The sequence below is a fragment of the Ambystoma mexicanum genome, chromosome 4q, assembly GCF_040938575.1.
Source record: "Ambystoma mexicanum isolate Mex_15411 chromosome 4q, UKY_AmexF1_1, whole genome shotgun sequence".
Classification (NCBI taxonomy): Eukaryota; Metazoa; Chordata; class Amphibia; order Caudata; family Ambystomatidae; genus Ambystoma; species Ambystoma mexicanum.
The window spans coordinates 185,673,765-185,691,372 of NC_090928.1; the positions used below are offsets into that span (position 1 = coordinate 185,673,765).

Sequence of the window (17,608 nt, forward strand, 5' to 3'; positions counted from 1 at the left end):
GGTATCGCTATAGCAATAGAAAGCGCCCATAAGTTTGAAAAACACGTTGAATCCGTTATCTTTAGATATGTATAAATAATGTTCAGATTAGACAGACTGAGTCTCTGTTATATCTCAAAGTTCGCTTCAAGTGTATGCACACTGTAATAGCAATCTATCCGAGACACGCGTGTTGTACTTTCCGCGTGAGAATATATAGTTAACTAAACAATACGTGAAACCACAATCCTTTTACCAGATTAAAGAAATAACGCAACAAAAATAAATGCCATCAATCTTTAGCGTATCAAATAATTACCGAAGAACCAATGCACGACTGCAAAAAGCTTACCTTAACAACAAGCAAAGAAAATCACACACGTTGGCAAGGGAACACGAACTGTTCCATGCACGCCATTTTAAGAAAGAACGCTAAGGCGCTGTCCATGGCAACGTGTCCCGCGTTGCTACGGGATACTAGATGACATCAGACGTGCGAATGCGTCTGCCGTAAAAAGATGTCCTCTATAGTCGGAGTGTTGGATGCCATTTTGAAGGTTAAAGCCCCAATCCAAAACCATGGCAACGCGTCTAGAGTTGTCATGGAAATGAGCGTGTCAGTAAACGTACAAATATGTCTGCCATGTAGGAGTTTATCACAGCGGAGCAAAGAAACTGCCATGAGTACAAGTATTCCAAGTAAAATCAAGACTGAATTATCCTTGGTGTATAGTAAATTAGTATCGTATGTGTGCTCGTTCGTGTTTGTTTAGTACCGTTGGAAACTGAACTGTCAACAGGTGTCTGGAAGTGGTATGCGTAATCGCTAACCAAGTGTGCCAAAAAATATCAATATTCACAGAAACGTTCAAAGTGGAGCTGCCACACTGAGTTAACTTGAATCTGGAGATGGCGGCTACCATAAGTGGGATCAATATGAGCGCACGAAGATGGGAGTAAAATCTATGTCTATTTAGGAGAATAATCATGATTGTGTTTTGTATTAAACTCAAATTTACAGAGTGGTTCGAGCAGAATAAAATAGAACTTAGCAAGTGACATCATTCAAATATGCCAACATGTTGACAGAACAGGCATAATGGTTGGATGTGAACATACAAATATGTGTTGAGATATGATGACAAGTGTCGAAATACTGACCAAAAAAGAAGCTTCAGGAAAAAGTGGAAATGACTCTCTGAAATAGATTGGGTCCTAATAAGGATTGAAACACAGACAGAAAATGGGGCAACAATTACCCAATGTTACAAAAAAGAAATAATTTCATTATCGCTGTTAAGGCCTGTGATAGTCGTGTTAAAGAAGCATATCATTCTGGCCTCAGCTCTTCTCAAAGTTTTCAACCTATCCCCACCCCTTTTATTCAGAAAAACCTGCTGCAATCCAATGAAACGGATATCTGATTTGTTGTGTAATTGGTGCACGGTTTGCCAGTGTGCCGCTAGTGGTAAGGATGGGTCCTGACTTCCAATTTTCGACAAATGTTCACGTATTCGGATTCTTAAGGGTCTCTTAGTGCTGCCAATGTATATTTTGTTGCAGACACATATGATGCAGTACACAACGAATTGAGTTTTACAATTAATGGTCTGTTTAATTGTCCATTGTTTCCCATTGGTATCTTGAAATTCCGTTGTGGGGGCATGAGCATATTTAGGTTGTGGACATATACCGCATTTTCTAAAACCCTGATCTTGAGTATCAAGCCATGTTCCTTGGTTGGCTTGCTTAATATCCGGTAACAAGGAGTGACTCAGGATGGATTTAAGTGTACTTGCCCTTGTATAGATCATCAGTGGATTTTCAGCTACAAACTTACAAATGTGATCGTCCATTCTCAAAAGATGCCAATGTTTCCTAAGGACTTTTTGAATTCTACGGTGATCAGAACAGTACCAAGTGATAAAGCTAATTGTCATGTCCAATTCTGAGGTCCTTTTAGGTTGTTGCTCAAGGGTATCTTGTTGTTTCATTATTTTAGATTTCTTGTATGCTCTTGTTATAGATTGGTTCGAGTAACCCCTGTTTCGAAAACATTGTTGTAAAAGTACACACTCATCTTCAAATTTATCTTCACATTGAGAATTACGGCGTGCTCTGGTATATTCTCCCGATGGTATGTTGAACATGGTTGAGTTTGAATGACAGCTACTGGCATGCAATGTTGAATTGACTTCAGTTGGTTTTCTGAAAGTCCAAGTCTGTAGTTGATCTCCAAGAGACTGTATGGTTAAGTCTAAAAAGTTAATTGTCTTGCGATCACAAGACCCTGTAAATTGTATGTCAAAACCATTTTGGTTGAGATCTGTCACCAAATTCTGAAAATCATCTGTGCTTCCATCAATGATACAAAAAATGTTGTCTATATAGCGTGTCCACATCTTTATCTGGGTCTTATGAAAGGGTTCTGAGTATACTGCTTTACTTCTAACATGCCCATGAAAAGGTTTGCTAGTGCTGGGGCAAATTTCACGCCCATTGCCACCCCTTTGGTTTGTTGATAAAGCTGATTATCAAAGGTAAAGATGTTCAGATCCAGAGTGAGCTGTAACATTTCCTTGATCATTAGTAAATGGTTATAAAAAGAAGCAGATTCATGTCTGAAAGTGTAATCAAGTGTTGCCATAGCCCATTTATGTTGAATGGAGGTATATAGTGCCTTCACATCAAGAGTTGCCAGAAAAAAGGTTTTATGCCAAGTACATTTTTGTAATTTCTGGATAAGGCTTGTTGAGTCACGTAGGTATGAAAACAAAAGACTAGCCCTCGGTTTGAGGATATGGTCAAGATACTCTGCAATGTTTTCAGTCACCCAACCAATGCCACTCATGATTGGGCGACCCTCTGGTATCATGTCATAGTTCTTATGGATCTTAGGCAAGAAATACATCGTTGGAGTTACAGGTTGCTTGATGGAAAGAAAGGCACGTTCTTCATCGGTGATTAAACCTTTTCTATGCCACATCAAAATATGGGTTTCTACTTGTTGTACTGCTGTAGATTTAGAATCACCAGACGTTCGGATATAGCAATCAGGGGTGTTCAGATGTAGAGACGCCATTGTTAAGTAGTCCTCCCGATTCATTATAACAATGTTCCCCCCCTTATCTACCTCCTTGATCACTATTTGAGTATCTGTTTTCAAAGATTGGAGAGCTATTTTTTCTCCTGCTGTCAGATTATTAATCGTTCATGTGATCTTGAGCCTGAACTTTCTTGATTGTCTGTTTCAGAGTCAGCATCTGACAAATCCAGTACTCAGCACCACCAATTTGAACGGAGGAAGTGAAAATTAGGAAACTGAGGAAATCTTATAGAGATGAACGAGACTACAGAGAAGATCGTGTATACACATTTCAAACCAAATATGACTCAAGTTTTAGATCATCTTCCAGAAACTCAACTCCCAATACCTCATCAGCTAGCTCAGATGCTGACTCTGAAACGGACAATCAAGAAAGTTCAGGCTCAGGATCACATGAGCCAGGTGGTTACATGAACCAGATCAAAAGATATAAGAAAGGCAATCATAATTTCACTCAGAAAACAGTCCGTTTTCAACTGCCCACAGACAACAATGCCCTGCCTACAGTCCTAGGAGGAGAGGAAGGCGGGGGGGGGCAGGAAGCAAGGACAACGCAGAGGCATCACAGAAAAACAAGCGACACACAAGAGCCAGTTCCAAGGAAGTGAGCAACATCAAGTGAAAGAAGACCTAGTCCTCAATTTGTCTCACAGGGATATATCTCCCAATGAAAGATCTCTTTTGAACAAAGGATTGTCTTTTGCTCCATCAAGTAGCTTCAGTCAAGTGGATATTCATATAGATGTATTTAAATTTATCAGAAAACTGAAACTAAAAAAAATGTTTGCAACCAAAGCCCCAGGGGATTTTCAACCAAAGGAACCAGACATACCAATCAGTGACATGTCAATCCAAGATATTGAAGATACTTTCTTAATACGGTCACTCATTGAGGATGATCAATATCAAATGCTTCACTTGTTGGATGACCTCAAAATTCACTCCGATACAATGGTTACGCAAGAACTTAAAGTGAAATCCAAATTCGTGCCTCAACTGGCACCTGACAACTTTATTGACACTTTCTACCAAGCAGTCTCACGTGACTTTTACAAATTGAATCAATGCAGAACCAAATACAAGAGAACAATTAATAATCTGACAGCAGGAGAAAAAATAGCTCTCCAATCTTTGAAAACAGATACTCAAATAGTGATCAAGGAGGCAGATAACGGGGGGAACATTGTTATAATGAATCGGGAGGACTACTTAACAATGGCATCTCTACACCTGAACACCCCTGATTGCTATATCCGAAGGTCTGGTGATTCTAAATCTACAGCAGTACAACAAGTAGAAACCCATATTTTGATATGGCATAGAAAAGGTTTAATCACCGATGAAGAACGTGCCTTTCTTTCCATCAAGCAACCTGTAACTCCAACAATGTATTTCTTGCCTAAGATCCATAAGACCTATGACATGATACCAGAGGGGCACCCAATCATGAGTGGCATTGGTTGGGTGACTGAAAACATTGCAGAGTATCTTGACCATATCCTCAAACCGAGGGCTAGTCTTTTGTTTTCAATTCTACGTGACTCAACGAGCCTTATCCAGAAATTACAAAAATGTACTTGCCATAAAACCTTTTTTCTGGCAACTCTTAATGTGAAGGCACTATATACCTCCATTCAACATAAATGGGCTATGGCAACAGTTGATTACACTTTCAGACATGAATCGGCTTCTTTTTATAACCATTTACTAATGATCAAGGAAATGTTACAGCTCACTCTGGATCTCAACATCTTTACCTTTGATAATCAGCTTTATCAACAAACCAAAGCGGTGGCAATGGGCGTGAAATTTGCCCCAGCACTAGCAAACCTTTTCATGGGCATGTTAGAAGATAAAGCAGTATACTCTGAACCCTTTTATAAGACCCATATTAAGATGTGGACACGCTATATAGACGACGTTTTTTTGTATCATTGATGGAAGCACATATGATTTTCAGAATTTTGTGACAGATCTCAACCAAAATAGTTTTGACATACAATTTACAGGGTCTTGTGATCGCAAGACAATTAACTTTTTAGACTTAACTATACATTCTCTTGGAGATCAACTACAGACTTGGACTTTCAGAAAACCAACTGAAGTCAATTCAACATTCCATGCCAGTAGCTGTCATTCAAACTCAACCATCTTCAACATACCATCGGGAGAATATACCAGAGAACGCCATAATTGTCAATGTGAAGATAAATTTGAAGATGAGTGTGTACTTTAACAACAACGTTTTCGAAACAGGGGTTACTCGAACCAATCTATAACAAGAGCATACAAGAAATCTAAAAGAATGAAACAACAAGATACCCTTGAGCAACAACCTACAAGGACCTCAGAAGTGGACATGGCAATTAGCTTCATCACTTGGTACTGTTCTGATCACTGTAGAATTCAAAAAGTCCTTAGGAAACATTGGCATCTTTTGAGAATGGACGATAACATTTTTAAGTTTGTAGCTGAAAATCCACGGATGATCTATACAAGGGCAAGTACACTTAAATCCATCCTGAGTCCCTCCTTGTTACCGGACATTAAGCAAGCCAACCAAGGAACATGGCTTGATAATCAAGATCAGGGTTTTAAAAAATGCGGTATGTGTCCACAATGTAAATATGCTCATGCCCCCACAACGGAATTTCAAGATACCAATGGGAAACAATGGACCATTAAACAGACCATTAATTGTAAAACTCAATTTGTTGTGTACTGCATCATATGTGTCTGCAACAAAATATACATTGGCAGCACTAAGAGACCCTTAAGAATCCGAATACGTGAACATTTGTCGAAAATTGGAAATCAGGACCCATCCTTACCACTAGCGGCACACTGGCAAACCGTGCACCAATTACACAACAAATCAGATATCCGTTTCATTGGATTGCAGCAGGTTTTTCTGAATAAAAGGGGTGGGGATAGGTTGAAAACTTTGAGAAGAGCTGAGGCCAGAATGATATGCTTCTTTAACACGACTATCACAGGCCTTAACAGCGATAATGAAATTATTTATTTTTTGTAACATTGGTTAATTGTTGCCCCATTTTCTGTCTGTGTTTCAATCCTTATTAGGACCCAATCTATTTCAGAGAGTCATTTCCACTTTTTCCTGAAGCTTCTTTTTTGGTCAGTATTTCGACACTTGTCATCATATCTCAACACATATTTGTATGTTCACATCCAACCATTATGCCTGTTCTGTCAACATGTTGGCATATTTGAATGATGTCACTCGCTAAGTTCTATTTTTTTCCGCTCAAACCACTCTGTAAATTTGAGTTTAATACAAAACACAATCATGATTATTCTCCTAAATAGACCTAGATTTTACTCCCATCTTCGTGCGCTCATATTGATCCCATTTATGGTAGCCGCCATCTCCAGATTCAAGTTAACTCAGTGTGGCGGCTCCACTTTGAACGTTTCTGTGAATATTGATATTTTTTGGCACACTTGGTTAGCGATTACGCATACCACTTCCAGACACCTGTTGACAGTTCAGTTTCCAACGGTACTAAACAAACACGAACAAGCACACATACGATACTAATTTACTATGCACCAAGGATAATTCAGTCTTGATTTTACTTGGAATACTTGTACTCATGGCAGTTTCTTTGCTCCGCTGTGATAAACTCCTACACGGCAGACGTATTTGTACGTTTACTGACATGCTCATTTCCATGACAACTCTAGACGCGTTGCCATGGTTTTGCATTGGGGCTTTAACCTTCAAAATGGCATCCGACACTCCGACTACAGAGGACATCTTTTTACGGCGGACGCATTTGCACGTCTGACGTCACCTAGTATCCCTTAGCAACGCGGGACACGTTGCCATGGACAGCGCCTTAGCGTTCTTTCTTAAAATGGCGTGCATGGAACAGTTTGTGTTCCCTTGCCAACGCGTGTGATTTTCTTTGCTTGTTGTTAAGGTAAGCTTTTTGCAGTCGTGCATCGGTTCTTCTGTAATTATTTGATACACTAAGGATTGATGGCATTTATTTTTGTTGCGTTATTTCTGTAATCTGGTAAAAGGATCGTGGTTTCACGTATTGTTTAACTAACTATGTATTCACACGCGGAAAGTACAACACGCGTTTCTCGGATAGATTGCTATTACAGTGTGCATACACTTGAACCGAACTTTGAGATATAACAGAGACTCAGTCTGTCTAATCTGAACATTATTTATACATATCTAAAGATAACGGATTCAACGTGTTTTTCAAACTTGTGGGCGCTTTCTATTGCTATTGCGATACCTGAATTTGAGTTTATCTATTTGCAGATTTAGTTCTGGGGTTTGACCCCATTACAGGTATACTGACATTTTGTCTTTTGGATCGGCTAATCGAAATTTGGGTAAGCGCAACTATGGCACTTTCACTGGACCTGGTAATTGGACTTTTTGGTTGTACTTATGCAAATTGGACCAACACAATAATTACTAAAAATGTCTCTCTCATTTTTTCCTTCTTTTCTTCTTTCTCTCTTTTTTTTGGGCATTTTCCTCATATTGTATGGTGCTTTGTTTCTGTTTGTTTGTTTATTGGCACAATGTATTAAAGATTAATATATCTTGGAAAACATTTTGTCTCTATACCTTTGCATCTGCCCCCTCACCAACCCCTGCCTCTCTGTCTATTTATTATTTTGTTTTTTATCTGTTAATACCAACCATTACACAACGTTTGTTTTTGATATTTGCATTTTCTTTGTTAATCCAATCAATGTTTTTGTAACATAATCTCAGATATGTTGTATTGTTTATTATGTTTGGTGCTTTATTAGCCCAGATTTGAGAAAGGCTCTGAGGGAGCCGAAACATGTTATCACTAATTGGCTTTATCTCAACATTTAATGTGTGACAATACAACACAATTAAATGCCGTTCAAATTGGTGGCGCTGAGTACTGGATTTCTTCCTTCTTCTACATTGGATGTAAAAATTACCCAGACTTAGCTTCTTTGGAAAAAGCGCTAGCTTTGGGATCTGCTCCCCTTGGGGCAACTATGAGGAACCTAATTGCAAGGGCTATGGCAGCCAGAGGGCACAACTGAGCCTGTAAACATGGACCGCACATGCTACCTATTCTCAGTGGAAACCAGCTAAGCATTACAGCGTTACAGCGATCTCCTCCCAATGCTACCAATCAGCCAACACTTGGCTACAAGCACGTTTTCTGATCGAGCTAAAAGGGAGTTAAAACATCCCGGTAAGCCCAGTGACAGAATGTGACTCTGCTGTTGACCCTGATCCTGTATGGTAGAGACTAACAAATACTGCCATCTAACGATTATGGGGATTTATGTGCCTGCTATTGCATGAATCGTTACCTAACGGCCACAAAATGTAAAGACTACAGGATCTATCTCTGGTGTGGTGTTTCCTTCCTTTGAGTCATTAACTTGTGTACCCTATATTCATGTCCACTCCGTTCCAATCTTGGAAGGACATTTGCCTTGGCAGGGTAACCACTGATATCAGTAGGTGAATCAAAGGAAAGCGTAAGGAACACCGCTGCCACCTATTTCAGTGGTTCACTAGGACCCTTCACTAGGGTTCTGGAGAAAACAGTTGACACTGATTCACACTTGGTCACCCTGTCCCAAGTATATATCTTCCAATTTCCCTCATCCCATCTAAGGGCCTCATTACACGGTAGGCGGTGGACCAAAGTGCTAATAGCACCTTGGTCCATGCCGGTAAAATACCGGCACCGCCTTGGTGGAAAGGGGAATTACCGCCCTATTCCAAGGATGGTGGGGCGGTAATTCCCCCTTCCCCCATTGCCCTTCCCCATTCCCATTTTTGCCCCATAGGGCATAATGGGAATGGGGAAGGTGCTAATTACGGCACCGCACATTTGCGGTGCCGTAATTAGCACCAAGGTCCCTTAGCGGGTTGGTTTTTAACACCTGCAAAAAGCAGGCGTTATATTCTCCAACCCGCTAAGGGACCTCGTAGTAAGGCGGTAAGGGTTAACGGTCACCGGTACCATTACCGGTGACAGTTAACCCTTACCGCCTACCGTGTAATGAGGCCCTGAATCTCCATTCCTCAAAAACATACTCGCAACAATAATTTGAATGGCTTTCACACTGCTGTCGGGTTGGCAGACATGGCCGCTAACAGCCCACAGCCCACACCGGGCTGGCGGGCCATTACCGGCCATGTTCACCCCCCGCCAAGGGGGTGAAAGCCATAATTCAACTTCATGTACGTGCTAGATTGAGCCTGAACCTGATCCCTATCAAAAGTGATCCCTGTATCAGCAAATAGACAAAGGGCCTCATTACGACCCTGGCGGAGGACCATGGTGCAATTTGCACCATGGTCCATGGCGCAGAGCTGCCAACTCCGCCATGGGGGTTGGCGGACTCACCGCCCCATTCCGACCTTGGCGGGGCGGTTAGTCCCCAATCCCCATTTACCCTTCCCCATTCCCATTTTTGCCCCATAGGGTATAATGGGAGTGGGGAAGGCGTTAATTACGCCACCGTAGATTACGGTGGCGTAATTAACAAGAGGTCCCGTAGCGCCATGGATTTTTCCGCCCGGAAAATCCGGCCGTAAAAATCACCATGGCGCTACGGAAAGTCGTAATCTGGCGGAGAGGTACGCCATGCATTACGCTGGCGTAAACCCCTCTCCGCCAGGGTCGTAATGAGGGCCAAAAAGTGACTTGAAGTATGTGCTAGTTCCATGGTTCAGCAAAGTTATGATGTGAAGTAGGTCATGGATGGGCAGTGCAGAGCAACCTTCAAGAGCAATGCCTGTGATCCCTCATTTGTTTCTGATCCACAGAGGTGTTCATCCTAGATATGATATTGGTGCTATCTCATTCTCAGAGAAGGGAGATGTTGATCGAGGGGGGGGGGCGGATGAAGAAGTCAGGGGTCGCATCAATGACATGGATGTAAATATCACGTAATGGTAAACAAACTACGTTGTACTGTGTAGGTATGTATGAACCAACCGTATGTCTTATTGATATCCTATCATTAAGTGTATTTAAATAACATTTTAAAAAAACAAAACGTGGCAAGTACAGTATGCTTAAACACAAATAAAATGCAATGGTCTTAAGCTTTGCAGAAGGTCAAGAGAGTGAAATAGGGAGCCATGTATGTTTTTCCTTATATATCTTTTAAGGTGCATCTTTTGTAAGTGAATGCATGTGAGTAGTTATCTTCAAAAATTGGGTTCGGTTTGTCTAAAGAACCAAGCTATGCAGTCCTATTTGCAAGACCAGAATAAATGTTGGTGAACTCCTAACACATTGTTTTTTGTGTTCATTCTGCAGGGTGCAATGGCAGCTACTTACTTTGCCCTGAACTGCACGCCGCAAGCCCCCAAGTTGGAACCTGTGCTGTCCTCCAGCCTGGCTCAACGGAGAGGAATGAAGAGAGTGACTTCAACCCGGTTGTAGCAGCTGCGGAAGGTCTCCAGCCAGAGCCCAGCGATTCTTTCAAGCAATGTTGTTTGGATACTCAATGGCAGTTCTTTGGAGGACGGACGCATACATTGTTTGGAAGAATATGGCAACATCAGCCTCGCCATCGGCTCCTAGCAAGCACTCCAATTCTGGACCCTGGCTTTGCAACTGCCTCCCACATCACTCTGTGCCAATTCTGACAAATGCTGCTTCTTTGCGGCCGTAGCTGTCAAACTAAAATCAAAGCACCCAACAACTACTATGTTGTGTCCTAACCACCGCCATTCTGTGTCTTTGCCCAAACTGCTGTGATCGGTCATGGTCTTAAAGCGAATCTTCTTCAAGGGCTGGGTGACATGTTGAATTGTTAGATGCCCTCAAACGGGGGGGGGGGAGTCATCTGCATCACCATCTTGCGGGAGGGTGAGGGGTGTATTTTTCTGACCACTATGATTGGCAGCTCTTGTAAATGAAGGAAATATGTTTTCAGGTCATTAAACTAGAGAAGTGTGTTAAAAGCTGTACTGCAAAATGACTGCACGCTGTGCTCTGACATTTGCTACAACTTCAGAGAAGCTTCTGAGCAAGCAGATTACTACCCGGGAACCAGCAATAGGCATTATTCCAGATGGAGTTCGGACAGATGTGTATCTTCGCCTACTTGAAAGTTAAACATGCTGCTTTTTGTTTGTTTTATTTATGTTGGTTTTAGGAATTTTCTCATCCTGGATGTGGAATCATGCTATGTGATGTCTTAGCCTTATTTCTTGTTCTAGTTCTAGTTTGTAGAGGAAAGGACCTACGTGGTTGTGAAGTCACTTCAACTGTTAGTACAGGTGGACATTTAGATATCTTCCTAGAAGAAAGGCTTTCACAAACAAGGGACCCCCACGTTACAAAACAATCATTGGCAAAAAGCCAACAGTTTGGGCTTTTGGGTAGGCATGGCATGGGCATTTACTAGGCACTGATATAAAGACTACCTGGCCATAAAATTGCAAAAGCTGGAAATGGAGTGATTACCTTTGCATGTGATGTCAGTACCTTGCCATTTTTTTAAAATTGTTTTGCCTACAAAAGTAAGCTTTTCACAAAGAAAACAGAAAAAGGAATTCAGCTAAACTCAAAAAAATAGTATCACATGTTATCAATGATACAAAGAATATAGCTTAGTTCCATCCCTAAGCAAAGATTTAAAACTTGAAAAACGTAATATTTTCCTAAAAAAAAACGCATAGAAAAGCATACAACGCCAAAATCAATTTCACCGAGTTACCCCACATAAGCCAGAGCCAAAACATATCAGTAGCACTTCACCCAAGTAACACAGCTGTGGTTTCCCAAACCCAGGACAAGTCAAGATGAAATGTTTGAGGGTCTCTACTGTGGTGGTCTTACAGAATCTGCAGTTGGTATTTGTTAGTGATTTGGCCCATTTTCACCTCATTTCCAAGGTTGCAAATTGATTTAGGCTGAAATGCAGATAGACGCCCCGAATCTTTGGTCAGTCAAATAGGGGGAGAAGGTACCTTGCAAATGCTTATCTAATGCCATAAATCCAAACTGTTGGATTTGTCATTGCTTGCTTTTAACAGGATTTAAGTGCATGGGAGATATATAAATCAAGTGGTTGGAGGCACACTTGATTGAGACATTGTAATTACACCAGTACCCACTTACAGCTGCAATCAAGACATTACCTCCCAGCATGCTGCTTAGAAAAACACTGGCATGTTAATGTTTGATGTTAGTGCTTGGTAGAGCAAGCTCAAAGAGATACCGAGAGGCTGCGTTTAGGGTGAGGAGGGGTAGGTAGTAGCTGGGAACGGCCATATGAACTTGTGTGACCATGGGCCTTCAATGGGTGGGTAAATAATCAAACAGCACAAACAGGCTGTCCATCCCTCCTCATGTATCATCTCCCCCATACCTGTACTCCAATGCAATAGTTTCAGCTCATGGGTTGAGCTTAAGCGCCACCTAATAGCCAAAACTAAAAATGGCATGAGCACAATGATTAGAGCAAATCCATTGGGCATGATGGTTAGTGCTTGAGAAAAAGGGGATAAGCAACCGGATTTTTGCTCCAAGCCATAATCTATAAGCATATTCATACTGTAGCAAAATAGCGGTGGAGGGTTCCACAGTGTTTGATGCGTGTGTGAGAGACAATGGAACACACAGCGTTGCTCTAAATGTAGCTTGGCCTTTTCACATACGTTGTTTGCAATGGAAAGAAAGGAGACAATTATTTCACACTATACTTTCGATAGCAAAGCAAATACATATTGGTCTGTTTTTTAATTGTGAAATAATGGGCTACATTAAGGCCAACATTACTTGACGTTTTTATTATGAAGGCAGAACACATTGTGCAAAATCGATTTGCTCCATTTTTGATTTGGTGCAAAAATCTTTGTTTTAAAATGAACTGGAGCAAGACCTGATTGCTGAATTCCCTATTAGGAAAGTAAAATAAAAACCATGTACTAGCTTTTTTGTATTTCCCGCTTGATGCCAGAGTCCAGGCTCTAAGCAAGGGATATGGTATTGAACCACTGGTGCTCTGCATAGTCTTGTTTTCCAAGAGAAGTGAGTTTCCCTTGCGCTATCGGCCTCTGGAGAAATGTAGAAAACATGGTGTAAAAGGGTTATGCTCCAATGCTTGCACTGGTGCAAACTTTATGTAATAAGGCACCAAAAGTAAAGTGACACGATCACAGCAAACAAATATCGCAATAGGGCATTACGGTCATTCCAATACATGTCCACGAAAGGTGGTGCCATGCACTTTGCATTACCTAATAAGTATACATATCCAATTCCAAGTAAGTAGTAGAGTTTGGAATATATTTTATTTGTAGGACCAATATATGCTTCTCACGGATTACCATGAAATGATCAAATGGAGAAATGACCCCAATTTTTTGCCGGGGGTGGGGGAGAACTCCCCTCCACCTTCCCCCCTACCTTAACTATTACCCTTAAGCCACCCCTATATTTCAGTGAAGTGTCCCCAAATGTCGGAAAAAATCGGTAAAAAAAATGTGGTCATTTCTCCATTGTTTTTTTTCAAATGTGATCATTTCTACACAATTGAGGTATTAATCAGCAGTAAATACATCGCCCAAGTAGTGCTGCTTCAAGTTCATTCTGATCATACACGTTGAGCGGGGACGAGGAGGCATGAGGCGCTAGCCTCTTTTATGCTGGGAATGTACTCTGTGCAGCACTAGGTGTATGATTTCCTTACTGTTGATCAATAATTGAATTGTGACCTCGCAGAACAGGCCAGTTGCTAAAACTGTTGGTCCCAAGAATTTGTAAATCTCTACCCCTTCTAGATTGGAACTGGATATTTCTGCATGCTAGCACTTGGGCCGCCCTTCACCTTCCTAATCTTCATTCTACAACCAGAGGAATGCCGGCTAGACCCACTGCACCACACAACCAGTGCTCACTGGAATGCATAGCGCTGCATTTCCCTATTACCATATCAATAACATTGGGTCCCAGGGAAGATGCTGTTTATATTGGAATATGGAGAAATAAATCATATGTCATGCAGTATATCCTTTTCTAATTATTACCTCGGCTGAAAGAGTGCATAAAAAAAAAAAAAATCATAGGTCCAACCAAGCCTTCTCCCAACGAGGGTAATTAGTGATATTACTTAACGATTCTTAATATTGTTTATCAGCAAGTAGCATCCATCAAGATGCACCTCTCTTTCCAATTTGCTTTCAAGTGCATTGAGTGCAATAACGCTTGTAGGGAAGTTCACCCATCGCTCAGCATTGCCTATTCAGACCCAAAATGCTCATTATCTTTTGCTACAATTGCATAAAATGCGGCAAAAACTCCATAGTCCAAAAACTCGCCATCTCTGAGGAAACAGCTAGTGCTCTCAAACAAAACAGGTGCCCTTCACATTGCCTGGGTCCATCGAGATGTGTACATTTATCACCCTGTTGGACATCGAATGAGAGCCAAGCAAACCTTTTGCTACCAGGAAAAGAGTACAACTGTACCAGTGTACAACAACAGTGTGTCTCCCATGGTCCAGGATGTCATCTACATACCACGGAACTCTGCAAACTGCAGGCCGCCAGGAGGGTTAGAATGTGGCTCCTATGAATCCTCGTCATTGACTATGCAGGTTGGGGCTGATGGGAGTTGTAGTTCAAAACGTCTGTAGAGCCAAAGGTTGCAAACCTCTGATGTACAATATACAGTATGCAACACACATGCAGATTGGACTCAAAATGTGCAAATCAAACCTGAATGTCGTGATCCAATGCACTGGAAGCTGAAATGTATTTTTCAGGACAACTTGAATGTTTTAAGCCTATTTTTTTTTGTTTTTAAATCTATATTGTTTATCTGTTAATTTAAAAATATATTTAACGTCTCTGTGTTTCTGCTGTAATGTTCTGTGTGCAATGAAGCAAAGTATTGCTAGCCTCTTTTTGGCCTGGAGTATCGTCACCTGGATGAATGTAGCCTTACCAAATGCACCCCAAACTAGGTCGCCCATAGCAAGGCACCTGATGCTCGTTTATCAGTGAGCGGAAATCCGGGAGTCATTCCGAGGAGGTATGCAACACTGTTCATTCCCTGTCGGGATTTGTAAATCGTCCTCGTATACCTAGGCAGCGAGACCCATTTGATGGTTTACCTGCAGAAACTTTCAGCGCTGTATATTGATCATTGTTTTGTAAATCGATGCTGCAAAATAATTAAAAAAATGGCTCTGGAAAAAATGTGTTGCATGACAATGTGAAATATTTCATAAGAAAGGTATAATATGAATATATATAATTTCAGTCCCTGCTTGCAGGACGACATTTACATACCAGCGCAAGGAAAAAAAGGCTTGACTTTTATGGTACTGGTGCAATTATTTGTTTGTTTAAACTTGTATACAGTGCTGGCTGTATCTGGATGGGTTGGTAGCACTTTACAAAATTCAAAAGGAGGAGGTAAAAATGATGGAACTTTAGATTCAGAACAGGATTGGAAGATCAGGAAAGATAAAGGATAGTCGGGGAGGTGGTCTCTCTGGTTTAGAGGATGTGAAAGAGGTAAGTTTCAACATATTTGAGATCAGTCTGATTCCTTAGCATTAAATGTCACTGAGGGCTATATCTGTTATGTTGGCACCCATCACAGAGTGGGGTTCAACAGAGGACTTGCACACATTAATTGCATTTTCAAAAGTGGGTTTGAGTACACACAAGGTGAGTTTGAGTAAGATTTAAAAAAAAGTATGGATAATTGCCTGTGAAAAAGAGTGAGGGTCATGGGAAATAGGAACTTGTGGGTCAGTCTTTGATTGGTGCAGAGCAATGCTCTGACTGTGTCTGTTGTCCTGAGTCCACAGTTCTACTAGGTGATAGATCACCAGATGAGGACTACCCACAAAAGTTATCAAACAGTCATTTACAATTCTCCAAGGAAAGGAGTTCTAGGAATTCCTCCAGGTGGATGCTAGCATACAGTGGACTTCCTGGGCGGTCGTTACTGAACTGATGGTTGACCGGTTATTTCTTCCCCATTTGACTTGGGTCAATTTTCAAGCTGCAGCCACTGTATGCCCACCAGCCAAGAGTAGGATGATGGAAGGGTTGGTCTGCTCTCCTGCCTCGCTTTCCCTGATCTGGCACCATTGTTTGTGTAGATTCCTATGATGGTTCTAATAGCTGCTCAAAAGACCAGAATATGCTTTTTAGATAGCTTTGGTCTGCTGTTATGTCTACAGAGGGTTTACCTTGGTCAACCATTGGTGCATTTTTACAGAGCTCTTACCATCCTCCTCAGCCGTGATCGCCCACCTGCTCCCAGCTTCAGCACCCCTGGCTTGGCCTTCCCCTCTCGCACAGCTCCTCTTACTGATTGCCCCACTTTCGTAGGCCATCCACCGTACTCTCACCATCTTTTCCTATCCACCTCCACTTCCTCCAATTCCCTTCTCCTCCCTCCTGATCTTTCCCTCCTCCTTCCACTCCTTTGATCTATCTCTCCTCAAATGACTTCCCTGACCTCCCTCTCCTTCCTCCACTCTCTCTTTCTCTTTCACCTCTCTTCCTTGCTTTCTATGAAGAATATTCTGTTATCTTCTAGACTCCAAACTCCCACACCTCTTGCTAATATTGCCCCACTTTTATATGTGTGACTTTGTGGAAAGTAGGAAAAAGGACATTGGGATTCTAATTACGATCTCACCTGTGGATTGTTTGTGTGCTGGTTTTGTGAATGTGTGAGGGCTGCTTGCTTGTCCCTCTCCCTAACCCTGTTAAAATACTATTGTCTACTGGAGTCCATGCTGGTCCTTAAATCCTAAAACTGAGCTCTTAAATAGGTGCTATGCTATTTTGTTGACAAGCAACATGCGGTCGTCTGACTTTACCATAGTACACTGTGGCTATGCATATCTCTTGGCTCTGCAGTCTATCTATGGGTAGCGATTTGATTATTTTCCACTCACATATTAAGGTGAGCCTGAACTGTGGATATGCATGAGGTTGTGGAACAGCTCATGAACCGTCCATGCACCTTGCCTACTGAACAGTAGCTTGGGGCTCTCAATCACAACGTGTATGTGCTAGCCGCAGACCTCAGTTACTCAACACTGTAAAAACGTGTCAGAGGTTGAAGCATTGTCTGTTGAGTAATTGTATTGAGTAGTGAAGCACATCAGAACATTGGACTAGTAGCAGTAAACTAAAGATTTGCCATTGCCAGCTGAAATCCCAGAGCATATTAACAAGGAGACAGAACAGTGGCAAGTGGGGACTAATTTGTCATTGAAGTGTACAAGAAAGAACATAGGAAAACCATATTGAAAAGGACAACACATCTTCATTTTAGATAGCAAGTACAACCACCCATGGGCCTCCCTTCAGCATTTACAATCAGTTGATATTCCTAGAAAGATCCACCCTCACATGTCTAGAACGGCATTACCACACGCCCCCCCAATCGCTCTCACCGTGCACTAAAAACATTAACCTTTTATGATTCTTCTGTCAACCACATATTTTCCATGTGCACACTGAATCCGCTATGA

At 41.5% G+C, this 17,608-nt stretch overlaps 1 protein-coding gene across 3 annotated transcripts in view; it reads left to right on the forward strand.

The window, feature by feature from the left end:
• Positions 1-15,302, forward strand: part of RPS6KA2 (ribosomal protein S6 kinase A2) — a 1,317,456-nt gene extending 1,302,154 nt beyond the window's left edge. For all 3 annotated transcript variants that reach the window (XM_069607706.1, XM_069607704.1, XM_069607705.1), the window contains one exon: positions 10,408-15,302. In XM_069607706.1, coding sequence (XP_069463807.1) covers positions 10,408-10,533 — 126 coding nt within the window. In that variant the 3' untranslated portion in view covers positions 10,534-15,302. The remainder of the gene's footprint in view (positions 1-10,407) is intronic.
• The last annotated feature ends 2,306 nt before the right edge of the window (positions 15,303-17,608 follow it).